Source organism: Pundamilia nyererei, unplaced genomic scaffold (assembly GCF_000239375.1).
Source record: "Pundamilia nyererei isolate P.nyererei 1_Seehausen unplaced genomic scaffold, PunNye1.0 scaffold00026, whole genome shotgun sequence".
Taxonomy (NCBI): Eukaryota; Metazoa; Chordata; class Actinopteri; order Cichliformes; family Cichlidae; genus Pundamilia; species Pundamilia nyererei.
The window spans coordinates 3,223,741-3,248,301 of NW_005187427.1; the positions used below are offsets into that span (position 1 = coordinate 3,223,741).

Below are 24,561 nucleotides of genomic sequence, written 5' to 3' on the forward strand. Positions count from 1 at the left end.
TGCGGTGAACACCCCCACCTTTTCCCCTTCTTTGTCTTGTAATGCTGATGTTAAAGGTATGTTTACTAACGGTTCTGCACTGAAATTAAATTTTGAATAAAAGTATCGTTAGATGGGTTCACCATCATCTAAACGTCAACTGTTACTCAAGTGCAAGAGAAACAATTTCAAATCAGCAACCTGGCCTCGTGTTTTTCTGCATTAAAAGCAAACATCACATTGAGCTTGGCATTTTAATCCAAGAAGTGCAAATGCAGGAGCTGCAGTAACAACAGATTCAAAAGCTTCTGTTTCTTTTTTTATTATGATTTATCATAGAGGCAGAAGAGAATAAACACAGCAGCATTATTAAGTTGGGTAAGATAAAAGAGCTGTTGGCTGTAATTCTATTGTGTTCAGCGCTGACAACAATGTGTAGTGGTGGGGACAAAAAAACAAAAACAAACACTTACTCGCGTGTGACTGTTGCATCCTCCATGACTAGCAGCTACTGGCATCCAGACAGGGGTAAGACGACGAGGCGAGAGAGGACAGCGAGCAGGGAGTCAGCAGGAATGAGGAGGTGGAGGAGGGGGCGGAGTGACACTTTCCCAGTGAGAGGGTGTGCATCAGAGCAGATAAACCAGCAGTCAGATGGCTCGGCCAAAAGCTGTGTGACAGAGATAAGTCTTGTAGTTTTCTTCCGTCTGAGACTTTGCCGTGCACCCTGCTAATACAGCAAATGCAGACTTGGCAGATACACATCAGGGTGCATGAACATGAATGTCTGGAATAAAATAATGTGGATGCAAGCGCGCACTTAATACGAACACGCCAGCAGGTCAGAAGACCTCAAATCTTGCAGAAAGAACTGAAACCTACCAAAAACAAACTGAGAAAATGAGGGAAATGCAGTAAGCAGGAATTATTTTATTGTTTGATAAATGGTGGAAGTTAAGAATAAGCTCAAACAAGAGAGCAAACCTATTCTTTTGTTTGACCTGTGACTGATGAATTTAAAACCACTTACAGTAAATGTTACGCTTACCCTTAAGGTAGAAATACAAGTCTATAGAGTGGAGTGCTGGGAAGTGAGAGATACAATGAATTACTTGTGGTTTATGTTTAGAGGCAATGTGTTCATTTCCTGTGTTCTCTTATTGACCTTTATATTTAGACTGACATATTTCACGTCTGACAGCAGGTAACGAAAAGCGAAAGAGGGAAGCAAGCAGCACTTTGTACGTGGTGGAGAGACATGTAGTGAAACTAATGATGGTTTGGACGCCAAGACGGTTCACACAGAAATACACCCGAAGAGAAAAGTGAAGGGGAACATAGTAAATTACTAAAACATTATACTGTTTAATTTGAAGTCCACAGGATTAAAGCAATGCATCATTTTCTCATGATTATTTTCACTGTCATCCCTGATTAAGTCATTCTGTAAAAGCCTTTTTAAGAGATAGGCCTGAAGCTTGTGCTTTTCTGTCCACACTGGAATGTTTTAAGTTTACCTGAACAGTGGTCTCAGCTTGGATCTTTTTTTAAATCAAATTCCATGTCAGTCTATAACGCCAGCTTAGTTTTCTGGAACAAGAAGTTACCATCCTTGGGCAAGAAGGTAAGACTGGCAGGCTTGGCTAGCACCATGCACAAACACACATATCTGCCAATTAGTTCTGCATCACAAAACGATTGATTCCACTTACCTAAACCAAAACTTCTTAGATGGGGGGCAGAACTTGTTTCTCTGTGGAGTTTACATGTTCTCTCTGTTCCTGTGTTGGTTTCTCCCACAGTTCAAAAACATGGCTAAAATAACTGGTGTATCTAAAAAGGCCATGGATGTAAGGTGGACACATTTTTTTAAGTGTAAAGAATAAAGTGCTGCATGAATGTATAGTTAAAGTGTGACTTGTAGTTAAAAGCTCTTTGAGTGGTCTGGAAGACTAGAAAATAAATGTGATTATATTATATTACCTTTGCATCAACAAACACCAGAAGCATTACAGAATAATCTAAAAGGAAACAAATTACAGTCAATTTCTTCTGAGCTTACTGAGAGCAGAACTCAACAGAGTGGTTGAGGGAGGTCATAATATTAGAGTGGGAAATGTATTTACAAGTTCCACACATGCAAGATGTCCTGTTACTGCGTTGAGTGCACAGATTTACTCGCAATAAGCAATTTTTGTTCATTATTGATAGTTGTGAGGAATTTTGCAATCAGCGAGCATAGAGTTAAATTATTATAATGGTGATAAATATTGAATTCCAATTGAATTTTCTCACCATTTTCACTTTAAAAAGCTCTGGACTATATTGTGAAAGCATTAAATATGAGCAGCCTGTGGAGGTTAATTCCATTAAAAATGTTCCAAAAGGGACCAAAAGCACAAATGCAGTGAGAGCAGTTTTCAGGCCTGACAAACACCTTGGATGGTGTGCTGGGAGACCTGTCAATCAAATCTATTTCCATCAGATTTTTTCCCCAAATATTGCACGTTTGACATCTTAACATGAGACTCTCAGACTCAATTTTTCAGCTGCAAGATTGTTGGTTGATTCTGACAAAGAGGTAGAGTAACCTCATGCACAGTGTGTTTTTATATTTTGTTTTAGAACAAAGATTTGGTGAATTAACAGAAGAGATATTGGCTGTACAGTAGTTGGATCCAGGCTGCTTTACTCCTCAAATGACCTCTAACCTTTCACTATAGACATCTAGATTTAACTCATGAATCTTAATTTTAACACTTGACTAACACTAACACTTTAGCTCCCTGTGAGATGTGATGGAGTAGAAGCTAACAGAGGTATGAAAAGCACAGAGATCTCAAACATGCCCATAAGTATAAACCTTAAGTAAACATATTTTGTTTTATTGCGCAACTGCCAGCATAGGGGTTAGAGGGAGACAAACACCACAGAGGTTTAATGTTTCATAGGTTTTATTATTCATCTGGAAAAGCCAGACAAGCACCATCCACAGCTAGAAAACAGGAATGCTGTCTGACAGGCTGACAAACATAAGGGAACGATGCGCCTCACCTTGGATGTATAAAACACCACAAGGCACGTTACCCTCTGTATGAAACCATCAGGCATTCTGGAGGATGCAGGAGCAGTCTCACAACATAAACATACATCAAAACAGTGGTTTTCTGTGACGAGAATAAACTCTACAGACGATTTTAATATGGACACCGCTGACTGAGTTCCTGAGTCCTGCAAAACAGATGACAAATTCTAGTGCTGTCCTTGATTGCAACCATGACAAAAAAGGTCAAAACTTTTAGGATAAGTTTGCAGTATTTTGTTATAACTGTTTTGCAAAACTGACTTCTTAAGGAGAAAACTGTACCAGAGGGATAGCCCAGAGGCAGATGTGGATGTACTACAAATATAGAATTTGTTTTAAAGAAAAGAAGACAGAAGCCATCATTTTAGGTCCAGCAAGTTTCAGAATTTCCTGATGTCACACTCATCAGTTTACAAACAGAAATATCAATTATAAAACAGATACAGCTTTGAGTTGCTGCCCTGATGCTTTAAATCAAAATGAGTTGTTTTGCTGTAACATTTCTTGATGCATTTGAATCTTCAACAAAGCTCAACAACTACTGAACATGCCCCCTCACCTCTGTGTGTGTGTGTGTGTGTGTGTGTGTGCGCGTGTGTGCGTGCGCGTGTGTGTTCAATGTTATTCTAATGAACCAGATAAACCAGAGTGTCGCCAATGTCTACAGTTAGGCCGTTGTCAGCCAGAGTGACCTTCTTCTCCTCCAGATTGATGTTGAACACAGATTTGTTGGAGATGAGCAGTTTGCCTTGTTCCTCCTGTCCCAGGACAGGCAGCCGGCGAGGGCCGAGCAAAGGGTCCTCATACCTCATCAACTTGACTCTGGACAGATCTGGTGGAGTGAAGGTGGAAGGAGACAGAGGTGAGGCAAGACAGACAAGAAACATGGGAAACAAAACAACTGAGAAAATGCAGAAGTACTGGAGGTGGGATAGATAAACCAGTACAGAAACAGAAAGCTATGCTTGAGATTGGGGAAATTGGAGAATATAAAAGAAGAAGCAGGATGGAAAAATGAAAAGAAAGAGAGACTTCACTGAGATACACAGAAAAAAAAATTGAGATGAGACATTACAGGCAGAGAACAGAGAAGTGAAAGAAAACAGGCTACAAAGAAAATTGGGTCATATATTGAACTGTTCTAAGCCAACATTATTCAGTTTTTCTTTTCAAATCTGAAAGCATAACACAAAACTAAAGCCAAACATAAAAGACAATATGGAAACAGCAGAAGCAGAACCTCTCAAAAGGCAGAGTGCCTGGTGGTGCAATCACAGCGGAAAGCTTTCTCAAGCGGTTCGCACAAATTTGATGAAGGATGGCTGGGGGTTGTTGTGTTAGCAACACACTGGCAGAGATATTTGCCACAGTTTTAACGGCATGATATGGCTGTCAGCTGTCATCAGAGAGCTCACATAAATTAGCTTGGAATTAAAGATGACTGAAGCGAAGGTAAATGAACGCTCTACAGTAAGTGTCTTTGTGCAGAGACACTGAGGCTGTCTAAATAGCTGAAAGAGAGTGAAAGAAAGAGAGCGAGGTGGTGGATCATCCCAATGCTACTTTGCTCAGCAAAGTTGTTAATGATATGAAGGAAGTTGGGACCACAGTCACCAAGAATACCATTGGCAACACACTACGCCGTAATGGATTGAAATCTTGCTGCGCCTGCAAAGTCCCCGTGCTCCAGAAGGCACATGAGGTCATGAACTGTAAAATCTTGGATGCAAACCTCCTTCCCCCACGCTGGGTCTTCCAGCATGACAGTGACCCAAAACATACCACCAAGGCAACTAAGGAGTGGCTAATGAAGAAGCACATTAAGGTCATGTGACCTAACCAGCCTTCAGATCTCAGTCCTATAGTAAATCTATGGAGTGAGCTGAAGATTCAAGTTACCAAGCACCATCCAAGAAACCTAAATGATTTAGAGACTTTCTGTAAAGAGCAGTGGGCCAAACTCCCTCCTGAGATGTGTGCAAACCTCGTGACCAACTACAAGAAACATCTTACCGCTGTGCTTACAAACAAGGGTTTCTCCACTAAGTACTAAATCATGTTTGGCTTGGAGATCAAATACTTATTTCACACAATGACATGCAAATCAATTTATCACTTTTATGTAATTTATGTAAAGCTTGGGTTGATATTGTCTCTCTTTATTAAAATGAAATTTTCATAAAATTAGAGATTGTTTATTTCTTTGTAAGTGAGCAAACTTACAAATTCAGCAGGGGACCAAGAAATTATTTTCCCCACTGTATATTTAACCCCCTGTGATAAAGGCCCTTCTAGCTCAGTTATTCAGTCATGTTATTCTAAACTTTTCACAAATGTTAAGGCCACTGTGTACCTGGGGACATTTAAAACCTGAGGTATGGTTTCATACCCATCACACTGGCCCAGTCAATTCACTCTGTCACTCAAACCTTCCCCACTCCTATATGATTACAACAGGCTGGGGAAGAGTAGAAAAGATGGGTCAGAAAGATATAAGAAAGATATAAGACAAATGTGTGTTGAACATCGCATGATGTTGGTTAACTGAACCCAAATGCTTTCAACTAAACTGAGCAAATACTTTTATCCTCTTGATTTAGTCACTAAAAGTCATTTTGGCTTTATTTATTTTTGTCTTACTAACCTTTAATGAGTCTATTGACCTTGGCTAGCCTGCGGACGATGCTGTCTCTGCTGTCCCCCTGTCGGATGTCAACCTTTGTAGAAAACATGCCATTGCACGGCTGAGGGTTGACCAAGGACACAGAAACTCCAGGCTACGGGGATTAAAAAACGAGGAGAAAAGAAAAATGCAAAACTGGCTTTTTGATATGAGTATAAATAAAATAAATTTCTTTGTTCATCACTGGCTGCTGCACAAAATGAAATAGGTCAGTAAAATGAGCACAGCCATAAGGAACATATGAAAACTGTGGACAAATGTGTTAGTGAGGAAAAAAAGCTAAAAGTGATCCTCTAACACGCAAGTCTGGCCAAAGCTAATAAGCATTGAAAAGTATTTACCTCTGATCTGAAAACACTGAACGGTTTCCCTGGGCAACAGTCCTCCTTCACTTTGTCATCAGCCTCAGAAGCAAACAAGATGTCAATCTGCTCCAACTGTCAAAGAGAAACGATGGAGGGGAAAAAAGATAATCAGCTCAGCAGTGTAGTCCACAGGGAGTATGTTTACAGGTGCGTTTGGTTTGCACACTGGCAAATGCTGGGCATACTAACCATGCTACAGTAATGGGAGACTAGTTTGTACTTGGGTCTTTAAAGAAGACCACAAATGGCAACAGACAAAGTGCTTCTCTCCTCATCTGTCCTGTGATCTACAAGCCTATTTCAAGCCACACCAGTTAACCCACTTCTTAGAGTTGGTTTGTGAGTAAGGTAATGTATCACGCTTTTTTAGTCCTACATGATACAGCGTATTTCATTTCATTATGTCTTCCTTGTCATCAACTTATCTTTAGCTATGATCTATCAGAAACATGAGAATTTAAGCCGAGCTTTTGCTTTGATGTACATTAAGTGCAATTTTCCTTTTCTGTGGTTAAATCTGCTGGTTTCGCAGAAGTATCCTGGGGACTTTGGGCTTTTTTTTCCCCCCCTTTCCCCCCGCCTAGGCTAAGCTTTTGTGCAGACAGTGGTATTAAGGGGATTTTCTGCAGAGAACTGAGCTCAGGATTTCCTCAACTTACTTCTGCAAAGGGAGTAAAACTCAGCTTTAAAGCATCTCTGTGCGAGTTTGACATTTATGTGAAGACACACTGAACCAAAGTTCTGCACACTTTGCTGCACAGTTGTTGTCCAACAAATTTTAGACACCAACAACATGGGGTAAAGGTTGGATCATAAAGCTTACCTCCAAAGAATTAGTCAAGTAGACCAGGTTCTCCATGAGAACTGCTCGCTCATCAAATTCCAGCTCCAAATCCAAAACTCTGGGTCCATTCTTCTCCAGGTTCTCCTAAAGAAAAAAAGAAGATCCCATCGTACATGATAAGAATCAGAGCTATCATCACGAATGATCAACAAGGCAATGAATAATAACTCCATTGAGGAAGTGCAGAGGATTTCCTTGGTATAATTTTACACAGAAGCTGAGATATTTGGAAATATAAAAATTCATCTCATTACTGAGGCAATCGTGCTTTTGTTTATAATACAGCGCACACACAAAGTTCATTGCTATGTTGATGCCACCACCACAAGATTATCAAGAAACAAATGTTTATGAGCCAAAAAAGTTAAAAACAACCAAATAACGCAGGGAGATAAATCAACATGAAAGATACAAGACCAGCTTGAGAGACAGACTGTGGATGAATACAAAGCTCATCATGACTATTTATTAGCTTCATTCTTTTTGATCACTGCAGTGAAAGAGCGAAACCTGAACAAAGCCCAGAGCACAAGAGATGTGGCTTCTAAAATTTTAATAAGCAACAATGCTTCTGATCATTTATTAGCACCACTTGATCTTGAGTGAATATGTAGCTTTATATAACAGAAACAGCAACTGCAGGCATAATGTTATTTGTGATATTTGTATCATCTGGTGGCTACTGCTTTTAGAAACGTTTTTGTAACATGAAAGGTGGGGATGAAAATTGTAAATTAAGACATGTAGACCTGCGGCCGAGACAGTGAACATATTTTTTGTGGATGCTGCAAATAAATGGAAAGTGGCTGACACAGCCCATCAAAAGTGTTTTGTGTTCTTTTCAATCAATAAACACATTAAACTGTGCAGAACAAGAATTCCTGAAATTTCTCTGTAATGTCAGTGTAACACTTGTTCAGATTTTCCATTGTATTGTCTACAGTTTTGTTATTATTTAACACAAAGCACTAAAAAAAAAAAAAGAAAATAGCTTTTCAACTCCAATCTTCCCAACAAATTATCAGGGAAGACTTTCCACCAATCAGAAGTTGATCAGTGTGAAAAAACAGTCAACTTATGGGTTGGCTGTTGTGCAAGAGACTTATTACAAAGGAAATCACAAGTGAAAAAACGTCTCTGGAAAATTCCATCTATGTGTAAAGATGACAAAATGGTTTATGATCATTGGTGGAGAGTGGGCTGTGTACGTCTTCATAGTGAAACATTAATGTTGGCCTTTCAATATTTTTACCTTGATCATGGCTACAAAAGGCATGACTCTCTTCATGTATTTCTTCAGTTCTGGCAGAGCGCCTAGTTCACTCGCTATCACTTTGTTGTCCGGAAGGACCCCGTTGTTGGTCTAGACATAAAACAGGAACAGAAAAAGAAAAAAAGAAACAATTAATAAACTTAAACAAACAGGAGCATCGACAGGAAGACACAGAGAAACTGAAAGAATTCAATTACATAATCATTTAATTCTGAAATTACTGATTTACAGAAATAAGCATATTATTGCACCACTAGGCAGACCTGCAGTTCTTCAGCAAACAATAAATCTTCAAACCTAATGCTGTGAAGAATGTTGGGCTTTGTGTGTTCGTTCCCTACCTTGTAGTGCTTGCCGAGCAGGGATAAGGCACTGTGCTGCCATGGAGGGTAGCTCTTGGCCACGTAGATGGTGCAGTGGGAGGGCTTGGCTGGAGGCTTGGAGTCACCTTTCTGTTGGAAGGAAAACAGGATTAATGTTTGTGTTTATAAGAAGCCTTTCACATTCATCTTGTTTATTCATACATCAGGTCCACAAAACAAGGTGGCCTCAATCAGATTCCAACAGGGTTTGGATTATTCAAGGAAAAAAGTTAAACAAACAAAAAAGCTGTTGTGTGTGTGTGTGTGTGTGTGTGTGTGTGTGTGTGTGTGTGTGTGTGTGTGTGTGTTCTTTAGCAGACATAATGATCTGTGAACTTGTATTACATGACAGCTGACAATTGCACTGTATGTTTGTTTTCACAAATGTACCTTCATATTATATTCACAGTATGTAAAAAGTTGCACAGGTATTATTCTATAATGGGAAAATACTGGATATATGCGGCTGTGGGAAATGATTTTACTGTATGTTACTTGATAAAATATTCCATATTTTCTACGTGGGGGTGGGGTTTAGGGGGCCTGGAGCCTATCCTAGCCATCATAAAGTGAGAGGTGGAGTATACCCTGGCCAGGTTACCAAATTTATTTATTTATTTTTGTTTTATTACTTTTTGGTTTTATCATATTTTTAATTTTTTGTACATACTCACAAATCCCCTTTTCTGGGCAGATTTAGAACTCACATGCTAACAACATAGATGTTGCTGCTGAGAACGCTTATGGTATGAAAAAAATAACTATATTTAAAAAAGAAAAAGAAAAAAAAAACCTTTTCCTTTCTCCTTTTTCTTCTCTTTTCCCATCATCTTTCCAATCCTACCTCAATGGCAACAAAGCATTTCCAGTAAATCAATAACGGGGGCCTGGAAACCTGAGATATTGCCTGTCTTAGATGTTGTCAATACTTGTTTTGCTTTTCTCTAAGCTGCCTACAGCCACTTATTGAAGTGCGGAACTGTTAACAAACAATAGACTGGCTTTCCTGCTGTGAACACAGACATAAGCTCGCAAGTGTATCAGAAAGGATATAGGATGCTGCTGTAGAGTTACATCAGTCTGTTTTATGTTGCAACTCAAAAGTTACAGCATATCCACGAAGGCAAAGTGTACAGACAACTTCATATCTTACCTTGCTTTTAGGCGGAAGCATGTAGGCTTTGAGGCGAAGACGAAGGTCGTGAGCAGTTTCCATCAAATATTGAGAGGAACGAATCAGAACCTCGTCCACGGGCCCAGCCACAGGCCATGATGCCTTCATCAGAGAGCCAGTCTGTCAAGCAGAAATAGAGAAGAAAAAACAGTCACTTAGTGAGCAATGTAAACTTTTAAAAACTTTCATGGCTGGGCCCAGCTCCAGAATATCTGCTGGGACTGCTGTTCTCATACCAAGTAGTACACAGCCTCAGATCCTCAAGTAGAAACCTGTTAATTGTTCCCTCCTCAAGTTTAAAGACAAAAAGGCAATCAAGTGTTTGCTGTTAGCCCTGCCCAGGAAATCTGGCTTGCCTCATTAGTGTTTTCTTATTAATCATTTACTTAAAAAAAAAAAAGCTTTCTGAAAAAAAAAGCTCATATGTATATGAAATTGCAGTTAAATCTTGCACGGCCTATGCTAAATTGATTAGTAATTTCTTTTTAAATTTTCTCCTAGTTTGTTCTCTTACTCTGTGTTTCTGTGAAGCATTTGGGTAGCATTGGTTTTGGTAACTGCTACACAAACTTTAGTGTTATCATAACTACACAACCAGAGGTCACAATGGTATCATAACAGTGGCATGTGTAAGTTCTCTGTGTACCGAGTGCCTCTTAGCTCTTTAGTTAGTGGTAGTGAACACATGACTGAAGAACATACTGGTGTTGGGGCTTTTTTTGTTGCCTAGCGACAGCCAAAAACCCATTTCCATCACAGCTGCACTCCTTCATATTCATAAATTTGAGTGTTAAAAATATATTTGTCTCCCTGTGCTATTTGAAGTGTGCACCTGTGTGTGCATTTGCTTCATGCTGCAGTGAGAAAAAGATCCATAGTGCGAAGATATGCTCCCGGTGGATATGTACATCAACAGTGAAAAAGTCAGTAACCATTTCACACAGGTAATAAGCAGCGGGCCCAGAGCTACCCAGAGGTCTACCTAAAGCTGTAGCTTTCAGCTCCTTGATCCCAATTCTACTCATGAATACAAACAAACACTGGATGTTAAAATGTTTCTTTTGACTGTATTCCTGTTTTACTCTAAAATATACAAGACAGATAAGAACTAAGGACAGAAAGGAGAAGTTAGATATGAGTCAAGTCAGAGCACAGAGCCAACTCAGAGCCTGAAAACAGGAATACGACGCTAAATCCATGTGTTTCTTACCTTGCCAAGCAGACCCCAAGTGTATTCACAAAGGTGCGGGCAGATGGGGGCCAGCAGCAGAGTTTGCCTTTCTATGAACTGGAAGACAAGGTCTCTGTGCATGCCTTCGATGGCCAGCTCCCGATACTTATCTTTGGCTGCCTAAATACACACAATAAAACAACACAAGGTTCATCAGCGAAACTCGAGTCAGTCTCTTCTACTGATTTAACGATGACCGCAGTATCTGGAATCTAAATGCTCTACTACTGTTGTAGATTATGGGTACTTGAAATCATGCTACATTGTCTCTTATATGATCTCATCAAATTATTAAGGACTCTCAGAGGTGGAATTTTATCAATTTAATTTACCTGAAATTCAAAAAAGCCACTTTTCAAAGCCTCCTTGTACATCATCCTCTCATAGTGCTGCTCTGTCTTCAGGATGCCTGAATTCATCTCACTAAACAGGAAAGAAAATTATTTTTAAAAAATGTACTTTCAAAACATTTAACCACAATCAAGCTTTCGCCTTACATTTATTAATGCAGACATAGCTGTGGATTCTTTTGCTTTATCAAGGCTGAAATTCAATAAATTTCAGAACTTGTAAATCCTTTTCATTCCAGACACTTTTAAATCCTCAGACTACCTGGAAAAAACCCGATCATTAAAGGTGTCTGCAGGTCCCGTCCTCAGGTTGTTCTGGTTGGCAATCATCTCCTTCACCCATTCCACCCAGGTGTAGAGGCGCAGGATGCCAGCATCAGCCATGGTCTCTACAAAGTTAGCATCCTCCACTGTGTCTCCAGCATCCGCTAGAGCCAGACGCATACCTGAGAATGGAAATGAGAACGTGTTAAAACAGCAGAATGTACAGGTACAATATAATAGATGTAAAACTGATATACGGTCACTCTCACAAACGCAACTGCCTTTGTAATTTGCTCCAGTTTAATATCCAATTATCTGAATCCTCTATTCAGGACATACAATGAACACAGCACTTTTTTTCTATTCTGCAAAATAGTTCAACAAAAGGTGAAGTACAGAGGCTCTGTGGAAAATTCCAAAGCTTGAGAAAACGTCGGTTATTCAGCAGACATCCCTCCTAGCTTTAAGACAGGAACAACTTTATGTGTCTATCTGCTGGCAGACCATGAAGCTGTTTCCTCCCACAGCAGGATATCTTCTATAGAAGCATGAACTATCCATCTATTCTTCAGCTCACTGAAGATATAAAAAAAAAAAAAAAGAAGGTGGAAATTATCCATCTATCCATCGCTAACGTAAAGGAAAAAAGTAAACATATAGAGAGGAAAAACATAAGTCTTCAATTCCCTGTGGATAATCAACATTATACCAAACATATAAGTTGTAATGTTCTCACTTTCCAGCCATTTCTAAAAACACAATTTATCTTCCTCTTATATTCTTCTAAATATTTTATTTGCTTTTTATCTTTTGAAACCGCATTCCTTGAATATAATACATCTGTAAATACATAATACATGAATGATAGAGGCAATTCTTTTGCAACAACAAAACAAAATGTTGAACACTAATTAAAAGCTTCTCATCTTAGAACACACATTGATATTGAGAACATCATGCATTCTCTATTTTAAAGTGTGCATATTACATAATTATACAGAAATGTCTTACTTACAGTCCACTGACTGACCTGACAAATACAACAACTCATAATACTCAACATCAAAACCTCATTTTCTAATGAAAATGGGTTCATTTTCTAAACACCTTCACCAGGGGATAAGAGATGTTAACAATATAATCATCCATAACAGCCCATGCACTGGGAAAACACAGTTGAAATCTGTTCCAAATGTACACCTGAAGTGTTTTCTCCCAGGTTTCATGGTAAGATGAAAGCGCCATTGAGAAGAAAACTATGAAGAGGGAAAGAAATAAAAAAGACAGAAGGAGAGATAAATCAAGAAGAAACTGATTATACCGTCTGCTGAAAACTTGTCAATGGCTTGGCTGAGAGTGAGGAAATTTCCAGTTGATTTGGACATCTGGTCGATAAAAGAAACAGATGTTAGCAGCCGCAATCTTTCAGGTCTGCCCACCCACACAGTCTTTCTGTGTTTAAAACCACAAAAGAACCCAACAACAAAATACAATCAGCAGCAAAAACAGAAAATGGCATTCCTAAAACCATTCAGAACTTAAAGCTTATTTGAGAAATGTTTGGCTGTTATGTTTAAAATCTGTCGGTCAGTCAAGGAACACAAAAGATCCCATCAAATGAAACCAGAAAGAAAGCGAGATTTCATGTTAACCAGGTAACTTTAGCCCTAGCTTTCCTGGACTGTGAAGGCAGTTCTAACGGGGGGGACCTCTGTGCGTAGAGAGTAGCAGAGTCTAAAATTTTTCTATTGTATCTAATATCTTTGTATTTCTATGATGAGCATTAGTGGTCAAGGTACAGTGGTCAGAGGCTCTCAACGCCAATCCTTTCATGACAACAAGCACTTAGCTAGATTGGGAAACCCTGTGTTATTTTAGTGAGATGATAAACTGCTTCATGTGACCTGCTTGACTAAACTGACTAAACTGCAATAACAGAAAGATATTTTTTTATTAGTCCTTCATTTATCCAGGTAAAAAAAAAAATCTCATTGAGATTAAAATTCTCATTTCCAAGAGAGACCTGGTATCATGGCAACAAAATATCCTTGTTTGTTTATATATGGGGTATGTTAGACTTGGGGCATGGTACAGGGTCCTAAACTTACAGGGTTATAACCTAATAGCAAATTAAATGATTTTAAAGTAATACATACAGCTTAATACTTCACATACCTTTTCAGAGTTGAGGAGCAGATGTCCATTAGCTCGCACTGCTTGTGGCCACTTCCCGCTGTAAAAAAGAAAAAAAAGAGAGAGAAAAAAAAGTTTTTTTTTAGTGTTATCTTGTTATTTTCATCATTACTGCCATTATCATAGGGAAGTTTACCCAAATGCAAAGCTGAGCTCAGTTTATTAAAAAAAAAAAAAAACAAATTCAGCAAAACAAAAGGAAGATTGGCAGTATGTTAAAAAACATCATTATGACACTGATAACATTACACTGTATTGTGATTATTGATTTACATCTTAAATGGTAAAAAGCACAGTATTATCACATTCTGATAATGCAACATTACCAAAACCTTAAAAAAGGCATATAGTACCTGACATAATTATAAATATTCTATTACTGAATCTGAATTATTGTCATCTCACCTTACTCTTGTGTCACCGTAACATAATGTAAAAAAAAAAAAACAAACCCAAAACTTATTTTAACTTATGTACATAAATACAGAAAGAGTTACGGAAACTACGGCAAAATAAGATCAAATCCAGTGAGTCCGAGCCAAGAGTGACATCAAATAAGGGTATAAAACAGACTCAAAAGGACCGTTTCCATGGCAACCACTAGAAACTCCAAAAAGTTACTCATCTAAGCCAAGAATTAGACCAGTGTACCAGTCGTGAACTGCTGAAATGTTTTTACACACTTACTTTTGCATGTATTAAACTAATGGGATATAATGTGTTAATTAGAGCTCTTTAGAGATGCTTGTTGTGTTGGGCACACTTGCCAAAAATATTCATTTAACTGTCAATCACATTTTTATGGAATATCAGCTAAGTGGATGTGAAAAAAATGTCACAATTAGACTAGAGAACATCATTTTTGTAGCATGATAAGAGTGTCATTCAAAGCTGATAGCTGGAGGTTCGAAATTTTGTTTGTCGCCCCTCATTCCTGTCCTCTTTTTTTGTTCTGGTCAGTCCAGTGAGCAAACTTACTTGTCTTTGGGCCACATGGCCACATGGTTGTACAGGTAATATGACAAATGGTTGGGCACCAGATCTTTGCCAGATACACGGACATCCACGGGGTACCAGTACTCAAACTCCCTTCTAAGCCTCTGCAGATGCTCTTTAGGGATGTTGGTCTTAGGGAACGGAGAAGTCTTAAAGAAGATGAAGTCCCACACCTCTCTAGTCATCTGCTCTGGCCTGTGGTAGAGAAAAAAAGAGAAAAGACATAAATGAGGCTGGAAACAGAGACTTATTGTGTTCAAGTGAGGTGAAAAGAAGAAATTGAATGCTTGGTGTGACTGTGTGCGTTTTATATAATTCAATAGCTGACTGTACATGCTTCATTTTAATTTGACATTTATTTTAGTGCAAAAGAAGGGACGAGACTTAAATGAACAATGATTTGGAAATTACTGGTTTCTGCATATTTGTGTGCACATGCGTGTGATGCATCCATACTTGATGCCCAGTGGTGACTCTCCTTGGCCGTTAAGCACACCTCCCTGCAGAAGGTGGGCTACGGTGTAGTAAGCCATGTAGATGGTGGAGTCTGACAGGGACTCAATCAGCCACTGCTCGTCCCAAGGCAGTCGCGTTCCTATGGTAACCAGGGGATGTACACACACACACACACACACACACACACACACACACACACAAAGGAGAAAGAAAACCAAAATTATTCATTTTATGACAACCGACATCTCATCCGTTTTAAAACAATGTTTTCTTGTCAAACTGCACACACTGGTGCCAAATATTGAGGAAATGTAGAACAAAGTCTTGGCTTTACTGTGTGATCTTCTGTACACAAGCCGAAATGTAACTCTGTTGTCAAATAAACCAAATCAAACCAGACACCAAAGTAACTTGTGCTTTCACACAAATAGTTTGACACTTTTTTCCACAGATTATAGATTTTTAGGATTTTGGAATCCCTGTTTAGAAGAATTTACAAAAGATCGACTATTTAAGCAGCCTCAGATCAGCTAAACTCAGGTTGGTGACAATGTTAAACGTCTTACAGGCTAATTGTCTGGTAAAATGACTGGATAGACTTTGTGTTTTTTATTCTTAAAACATGTGGAGAGATTTATACAGTGAGGACCAGTTTACAGCTAGCCTAGACTGTACTGCAGTGTCCTGCGCTGAATGCCAGCTGGGCTTCAGTCTGCATCTATTCTTATAAAAACCATCAGAGATGGAGTGTTGCTAGGTGTCCAATCATTAGTCCTTTGTCTCCATCTATAGACCAAGAGCATCGCTCAAATACAAGTTCAAATCTTTATATAAAAAAAACTGTTTCCAATTAGACAATCATGATCTTAAAAGTGCCAGCAAAGCTAAAGATAAATAAGAGTGGTGGTTAGTTTTAAATATTTACTGAACACACACACACACACACTGAAACCACCTACCAAGACCATAGGTACGTGAGCAGGCATGCTCCTGCAGCCAGTCCAAAGTTGCCTCAAAGTTTCTTCTGGTCTCCTCACAAAATCTGTATGGTATTGCAAAAGAAACATAAAAACAAAACAAAACATGAATTAGACAAGACTTTGGACTGAAACATTTTATTTCCAGCATAAAGCTTATAGGCAAATAATAAATTGGTGTTCTGAACCTTTACAAGATCCCACCACAAAAACACTAGCAAAGACAAATTTAATATATAATGCAAATCAATTGCATCAGAGATCTTACGTTTCCAATGACTTCAGGGCTTCGTTGGCCTGCTGCTTCCACTCAGCATCCCCATAATCCAAATACCTGTGGGATAAACAAATAATATTTGCATAAGGCTTATTGAAGACAGTAAACACTAAAAATGTTTTTAAAAAGTTAAAATTACAAGAGTTTCATGACCAGAATGACTGAAACTAGTTTAAACTTAACCAGCTGTTAACTTTTTGTCACTTTGTAATTCAAAGTATCAAACACCAACAATTATATATATATATAACTTTATTTTACAGTTCCAGCAGCACTCACCACTGGTCACAAAGAGCCACCACACACTCGTCAGCTGAACGTGACATGACCTGCTTTTCTGGCTCCATGTAGATCATGGCTTCTCCCTGGAATACATGAAAATAGAGTCAATAATAATAATAATAATAATAATAATAATACAGAAATAAATAAACAATAACTTTTTGTGACTCTGCAAATAATTTTTTTTACCTTTTCAACCATCATCTTCTGGATGGGCTTCTTGACATCCTGGACCGTCTGGCCCTTGTAGCCTTCCACAAGCATGATCTAGGACAGAAGATTATTAGCAGAAAGTCAAACACACTGATGCACTGTTTGAACTATTTACAAGATTTACCAGCAAATGAGCTATGCCTCACAAATGGTTACAGAACTTCTTCTTGCTTCAGTGTTTAACGATGGTAAACAGAAGAAAACTACCTGAGGGTACCTAAAAATCCACAGACAGTTGATGAATGATTTAGGCTAGCCTTAAGCTTCGAATTACTTGATTTGTGCCTGGGAGATAAACAATACAAGCTTCAAACCTAAAACGTATACCTGCAGGGCTTTTGCAGACAGACTGCATTTTGTTAACTAACATAGATGCTTTGAATGCTAATGGCACTCACCCCTTCATAAAATCCCTTCAGATAAACCTTCTCCTTGGCTTCAGCCAGTTTCTCCTTGTCATTCTGGCTCTGAATCTTCAGCTCATCACACACCAGAGGAGCAGACAGGTTGCCATATCCTGGAATCTCAATGATAGGGATCTGCACACAAATAAAAGCACAATGACTTTGCATGGTGACACTGAATGCATGAATTTTGTGCAGCATAAGTAAAATGAATGGACTTTACTAGTTCAGCTTACCGGCTCAAAAGGCAGAACCATCTTGTCCTCAATTCCATACTTCTCCCGCAGCGCCTTTTATTCCAAGTCCAAGAAAGAACAGTGACATCAACAAAAAGGATGTGAGAAGAAATGACTACATTTTGCCCACAAAACTAACATCAAATTAAAATATTACGCACTTATGTGAAAGGTTCAGAAATTTTGAACTTATTGCTGGATGGTATCAGAACCTTTATATTTCTTTTGATTCTGATATGGAAATGGTAAATAAGTGTAGTGATTTATTGATACATCTGTACACATAAATGGAAATACAGCAGATAAGGCAAAAACAGAGTCTGCACAATTCTAATGAGCTATTCAATGCAACTTCAACTCTCTTAGGCAAATTTTCTTGTCGTTTCTTTAAGTAGCCTTCGCAAATAGTTCTCCAGGCTTCTTGGAGGACATTCAAAGCTCTTCTTTGGATGCTGCCTGTCTTTTGTTTTGTTCTCTGTTAGTAGGATCCCACAGGTTCAATAATGTTGAGCTCCGGGCTCTGGGGAGTCCATCACTTGACTGATGGCGTTCCACTTGGTTTTATTCATGATTAATTTACTGAAATGTGTCTGGGATCATGGTCATCCTAAAACATGACAACATTACCACAGAAAAAAACCTTTCTGGGTTTTTTTGTTTGTTTGTTTTTTTGGTGGATTAAAATGTCATGACACTTTTTGTATTCATCATTCCATCAGTTTTAACAAGATCACCAACATCACTGGCTCGAATGCATGACAGAGCCTCCACCGTGTTTTACAGATTTACAGCTATTCACACTCTCTGTTGTATTTGTCTCCTGACACCAAAATTCCAATTTAGATGAATCACTTCCTAAGACCTGCTGCCACTGATTCCATCATGTGGTGTAATTTGGCATACCTCAGCCTTTTTTCCCTGTTTTCTTTAAAAATGACATCTTGACAGCCACCTTTCCTGTGTCAGGTTTTTGCTGTAGTTTTTCACATTTCTTAAAGAAATGACTTTTAAATCATGTTCAACTGCTATAGATAATTTTTAGGACTGTCACTCCTTGTTGTGTTCTCCACTTGTCCAGATTCCTCAAAAAGCTAATTTCAGAACATACTGCACACCATGTCCAGATATGTTTTCCTCTAAAAGCTTATTGTAAATCACCTTGTTAGTACAAAAATAATATTTTATGACTGTGAAACTGTTCAATCATTAGCATTTTTTGTGTTTTCAGAACACGAGAAACTCGTTTTTTTGACAAGCTGCTAGTATCAAAAATGCCTGAAGTAACGAAGTTCTTCGATATGTTGACTGTCATGTGTAGACACAAAACTATTCATCCCTCGAGTTAGGTGCCTTTTTCCGCTTTGATCAGATCAGACAAAAAGACTGGATTAAAAAAAATGAGTGCAAAAGAAGTCAATATCCAAAGAAAAACTTTGAAAAATATAAAGAAATGCAGGATGGCTCAAGACCTTTTCGTAGGTTTATATCGTCACCTGTTTTTTCTTGATGTCCCTGAGAGCAGCAATGTCATCAGGAGCATCAGATGGTACACTGGTAACAACCCCAGTACCTAAGACAGACAGGAAAGACACAACAATGCATAAAATCTATAAAATGATAATGCAGTTTTTTATTCTTTTCCCTTACCCTTCATAACCCTCAGAAACATGATGACACAGGGGACATTTATTATTAAAATTGTGACATATCAACTTAGTCATTGAGAAATTCCAATTATTACTAACTCTACAGAGATTCATCAATAGGACAGATGAGTACAAAGAGACAAACTACTACCCTGGAGCAACACAGACAAGAAAAATAGAGAAGTCTGACTTCTAACAGAATAGAAACACTCTGCAATAAGGTCGATTTTAAATGATTGCAAATGTTATGTGCTGGAGGGAAACAAGAACTTATAGCATCCATCCTTTGACACTGCAAACAATGCTTCTGAATTCTACCTTGACCTTGTCCTGCTATTTTGAGTCCCAAGAATTTTTCTATATAGCTCAAGCAAAATAAGACAGTGTTATAAATGAGGATAAATCAAATTTCAGTCAGATTCTGTGCAGAAGACAGCAAGAGGTGGAAAAACTGAACTATTTAGAACTACTTGTGATTAGGGCTGTGCGATATGACCAAAATCTCATATCCCGATATAAGAATTCTGTCATCCCGATAACGATATAAATCACAAAAATCTAACATTTTCTGTAAATTCTGTGAATCTCGGGCAGCTCATGGAAGTGTTTCCAGCTGCGCGTCATGTAGCTGGAGTCCAGTGTTTTAACCAATGCATGAAACTATACATTTTTAGACATAAGTTGTAACGCCCGCAGTTTTCTTTGTGAGTATTTATTACACGGCGTGCTGCGGGGAAAAGCCTGTTCTAACGTTTGAGTCTAAGGTTTATTTTTTAGCAGCTGGCGCCTCTTTTTTACTTCTCATCCGTAAATAATCTGCTCTTTCACGTGATTCAGTTTATTTTGGAAAGTCTCAACAGGATCTTGAGCTTTATTGTGAAAGGTTTATGTGGAACATAAACAAGCGGACACGCGATGCTGTTACCATCATTGTTGCTAACCACAACGCATAAAAACAGGCGCTTGTCCATCTGTAGTGTGGTTATATTAAATATAAGAGAAAGAGAGAACTTTAATAAATTAATATAGTCACTACAGTGACCATCAAAACGATGAAAAAATATTACAGTAAACAGTTTATTTTGCGACACCACGAAACAAACGATAGCGTAAAATGAAACATAGACGTTTTTATATCGTCATCCGATATATATTGTTATATCGAACAGCCCTACTTATGATTGCCAAGTACATACCGTAAGAGAGGAGGGTGCCACTCCTCAGGAATATTCCTGCTGTTTTGAGTGCAATCAGCAACAGCGTCCATCTACAACTATGATGCTTAAATGTGAGAAATTTCCGCCTCAAAAGAAACGGCACAATTTCTCAAAAACAAAAATGTAATGAAATTTAAGCTACAAATCTAATCCTAGCGTTTTGGCTCATACCTTTATCCTCCTTGATGGTGAGCATAGGGAGAGCATAGATGATGTTATAGGAGGTCAGAGGAGCACTCAGGGCACAGCCGAGGATATCCTACAAAGACCAAAAAAAAGAAAAAAGGCCACTGAATTAGATACACGAACTGCTGGTTTAATATTAGATAGCATTTTATTTTTTATTCCACTGAAACTAAATAAATCCATCTAAATGATCTGAACTTATTTGCTGTAGCTGGAAGCAGCACATGAAAAAAGTAGTACCTGTCCCAGTACTTCCATTATTACTGGCACCACTCCATTTTCCTTGGTGAAGCCCTGGAAAGACATATTCCTGGCAGCCCTTCTGGTGGAGATGAAGACGTCCCCACTGGTTGTCTCAAAAGCAACATACTTCATGTCAGGTCTCACCCAGCAGTTGGTCTGACCAAACATGGTCTCTGGTCTAAGTGTAGCAGCCACCAGGAAGATGTTTTTGCCTTTCATACCGCTGTGGGAAGTACCGAAACTAAGGCTTAGTGACAGGATTTAAAAAGGATGACAGTTATATTCAAGAGGATTAAATCAGTCTTTCTTTGTAAACCTGTCATCTCCAAGAAAGTTTTGTTTTCTTTTTTGTGGAAGTACAGCATTAAGTATTTGTTACCTGCTATAAAAGACCTTGGATTTGAATTTTGCTGTGTAGGGTTCAACGACCTCCATCTTGATCAGGGTGTATTCCTGAGGTCCAACTCCCTATAAGTGAAGCACAAATGTTAAGGAAGAAAATTTGATAAATAAAAGTTCCTCAATCACTACAATTTAAATTGTAAGAAAGTTTTGTGGTAAAATAAGTAAAACAAACATTTTTAAGCATTTCCTGCAGTAAATCTGTGGTTAAATACGCCTCAACATTGTCACTTTATTAGGTATTAAGTCACTTTGAATGTGGCATTGTTGTTGCTGCTGTTATTAGTCTACTTGGTTTTTATGACACAACCATCTCTAAAGACAGAATGATCCAAAAAGTAGAAAACTGCTTCGACCTGATAGGAAAGCAACAACAACTGAAATAAGCACTTGTTACAGACAGAAGGACATCTCTGGATGCACAACATATCGAAACTACGAAGCAGAAGACCACATGGGGCCCCACTCCTGCTAGTTCTTGTTCTGACAAATCTGCAGCAACTATGTGATGCTATCATGTCAATATGGATGGGGCCAACCCTGACACTAGTGAGGTGTACCTAATCTTAAACAATACTACAGTTTCAGAATAAATAATTTTTTCTGTCAAGCTGAGGACGTCTACCTCTCCTGTCTGTCTGTCATGGTCCATGCATGGTTGTCCATCCTTGGGACAGTAGATAGTATACCTGCAGGGGAGTTCAGAATAGTCACGATATAGACTCAATAATATAAACAGAATATACAGACTCAGAATAGACTCAAAGAAGACTAAAAGGAAGACATCAAATTAAACAGAATTGGGAAAGAAAGCCACTTGAAAAAAACCAGTCATATATAAACTATGATGATTTTTTCCCTATATCATTAAAAAAAACCAAACCTTGTGGTAGACGACAAGAAAACCTGAAAGCATCTCACCTTTTACCAAATTTGATCTTTTTCCTCTCTTTTAGAGTAACAAACTGCCACCTGACAAAGGAGTCGTAGAAGGGGTTCACGTCTGTGGTGATGAATGAACGCCTCCAGTCCACCTATGAGGTAATGACATAACAGCATGTCAGCACAACTGAATAAATTCAGTGCCTTCCTTTAGCCATGAAAACATGGATGCATCAATGTCACTGTACTTTTTGTGTCTCTTATTTAAAAATTACAATGTTTTGCCACATGAAACTGCATGAATGTTTAAAAGGTATGTGCAGTTTAGTCTTAAAAATAATTTTAATCAAACCACAGAAAGATAAAACAAACAAACAGAGAAAGCCACCTTGACTCCCATCCCTTTGAGATCTTTGACAGCCAAAGGAGGGAAGTAATCCAGCCAGTGTTCAGCATCAGCAAACTTGACAATCTCCTGGTCAGTTAAGCCCAGAGACCTCATGATGTCCCACTGGAAAGCGGTGGATCCAGATTTGGCCACTGCTTTACTCTGGCAAAGAAACAAGAAAGAGATTGCAGAATGTTAACAAACTTTCTTTTATCTGAAAAAATGAAGCCATACACTACTTAGATAACAGACTAATTTTTTACACCTTCAAACCAAATTTTATGGTACTGCTTTCATCTTAACTCTGCAAATTCTGTCCTGGGTAATAAAGGCCTTAAAAAAACAGCTCAAGCTTTTGTCATAATAGCATAAGTATAATAAATTCATTTTGAAAATAGCATTTCTGCCCTGTGATCCTAACCCTTTTGCCCTTTGCTTTGTCCTTGATAATGATTTCATCAGATGTTGTTTGCTGTTGTTTCTCTTCTTCCTCCTCCTCTGGAAACTGTGGAGGGTTTCCATACAACTCCATCTCTCTCTTCAGCTTGTCTGCACAGGCCTGATGGATACAATTATTGATTAAAAATATCAGAAAAAACACAAAGATCTGTTTAAGAGAGATGGATTATGACAGATAGATAGTAGCATAAAACAGTTATGTTAAAAGTTGATTTTGGGACAATAAGAACAAACTGTAATTGCATGTTTATATGATGAAAAGTGACAAGATTATGTCAGATTATAGACACCAAGAAATCTTATGAAAAGTTTCTGAATAAAAAAAACAAACCCAACATTACTTACTTTGATCGGCATTCCTGTACAGTGCAACCCGAATGGAAAGAGGCATTTCTTTCCCTTAAGAGACTGGTAACCAACAGCAAACTGCAGGAAGACAAATGAACAACAATCGGTAAGAGACCACATATCAAATTTCTCAATCTTAACTTATTTGCAACAGGTGGTGACTCAGGTCGATGTCTGCCTTTAAACTTACCTCACATTTTGAAAAACTGAATGTATGGCCAAGGTGCAAACGGCCATTCATGTAAGGATAGGGAAAGGTGACCAGGTACTTGTTTTTACTAGAAGGTAAAAAAAAAAAAAAAAAGGTAAGGTAAAAAACAAACAAACAATTTAGCTGCAACCCAACAGGTTTTCCCAATATTGTAGTGTGAACTATGAAACAACATCAGACAACATAATTCAGCAACAAAAATGTACTACATACCTATTACAATATATTTAGTTCTACAAGGAAGTTCTACAGAAACTACTTTCACATTCCAGTGTGCTGCAAATCTTTGGAAATCTTTCTTTATATATGGGCTTACAGTTGCATATTCTCTATCTGGAACAATTTGAGAAATACTGTAAAACTGTTCAGAAAACTGATCACGTAGTTGTTCTTGAAAACTGAAAAGATACTCACTTTGTACTTTCCCCGACTGTTGTCGGTGCATCTTGCTCAAATGTTCTCTCCCTCTCCCATTTCTCCTGGATTTCCAATTCAATCTTTCTCAGGAAGTCCAGCTTTGCTGTTCCTTTCCGCTCCTGAAATGTACCGTCGAGCAAATATGAATGTCATAACAATAACAGCCGCAATATCCAGCTTAACAGAGTCAGACTTTTTTATTTCTGTAATTGTCTCAACAGCTCATGTTAGCTAACTTTGCTAACAGCCACATTGAATTAATGCTCTAAGGCAGAAATTTTCTTTTTTACAAAAAACTAGCATCAACCATTTCATACTGCGAGTAATTAAAAGATTGGACCTACCGTCATTTTGTCTAAAACTGCAAGTAATTAGTTATACTGTTCAAAAAGAAGAAATAGTGTCTAGTTTGACAAGAGAAACCCACGCCACCGGTGCCTGGCTGATGACACCGTTCGCTTGGTTTTCTGGGAAATGTAGTCCATCTGACTTTTCAGACGTATCTTAACCTATCTGTT

The 24,561-nt window shown here is 38.3% G+C and overlaps 1 protein-coding gene across 1 annotated transcript; it reads right to left on the reverse strand.

The window, feature by feature from the left end:
- Window positions 1–3,663: 3,663 nt before the first annotated feature.
- On the reverse strand, window positions 3,664–24,497 carry lars1b (leucyl-tRNA synthetase 1b). Its single transcript, XM_005727792.1, has 32 exons — window positions 24,388–24,497; window positions 24,041–24,162; window positions 23,606–23,693; window positions 23,413–23,493; window positions 23,030–23,167; window positions 22,609–22,770; window positions 22,260–22,372; window positions 21,964–22,027; window positions 21,316–21,404; window positions 20,934–21,159; window positions 20,679–20,766; window positions 19,138–19,214; window positions 17,645–17,698; window positions 17,403–17,543; window positions 16,981–17,058; window positions 16,789–16,874; window positions 16,501–16,566; window positions 16,215–16,297; window positions 15,256–15,394; window positions 14,782–14,994; window positions 13,786–13,843; window positions 12,932–12,995; window positions 11,609–11,792; window positions 11,329–11,419; window positions 10,976–11,116; window positions 9,745–9,885; window positions 8,571–8,681; window positions 8,209–8,319; window positions 6,936–7,040; window positions 6,089–6,184; window positions 5,709–5,841; window positions 3,664–3,896 (listed from the first exon to the last, which is right to left on the reverse strand). Exons 1-32 carry the CDS (start codon window positions 24,391–24,393, stop codon window positions 3,691–3,693), a joined length of 3,555 nt encoding a protein of 1,184 aa, XP_005727849.1. The 5' UTR covers window positions 24,394–24,497; the 3' UTR covers window positions 3,664–3,690.
- Window positions 24,498–24,561: the final 64 nt, after the last annotated feature.

Excerpts from the sequence above, each read along its gene's own strand:
- lars1b (XM_005727792.1), bottom strand. Across the intron at positions 14,995-15,255 it reads GAGTCACCACTGGGCATCAA|GCCAGAGCAGATGACTAGAG; the intron begins GTATGGATGCAT and ends TCTCTACCACAG. Across the intron at positions 11,117-11,328 it reads GTGGCTTTTTTGAATTTCAG|GCAGCCAAAGATAAGTATCG; the intron begins GTAAATTAAATT and ends GTGTGTATTTAG.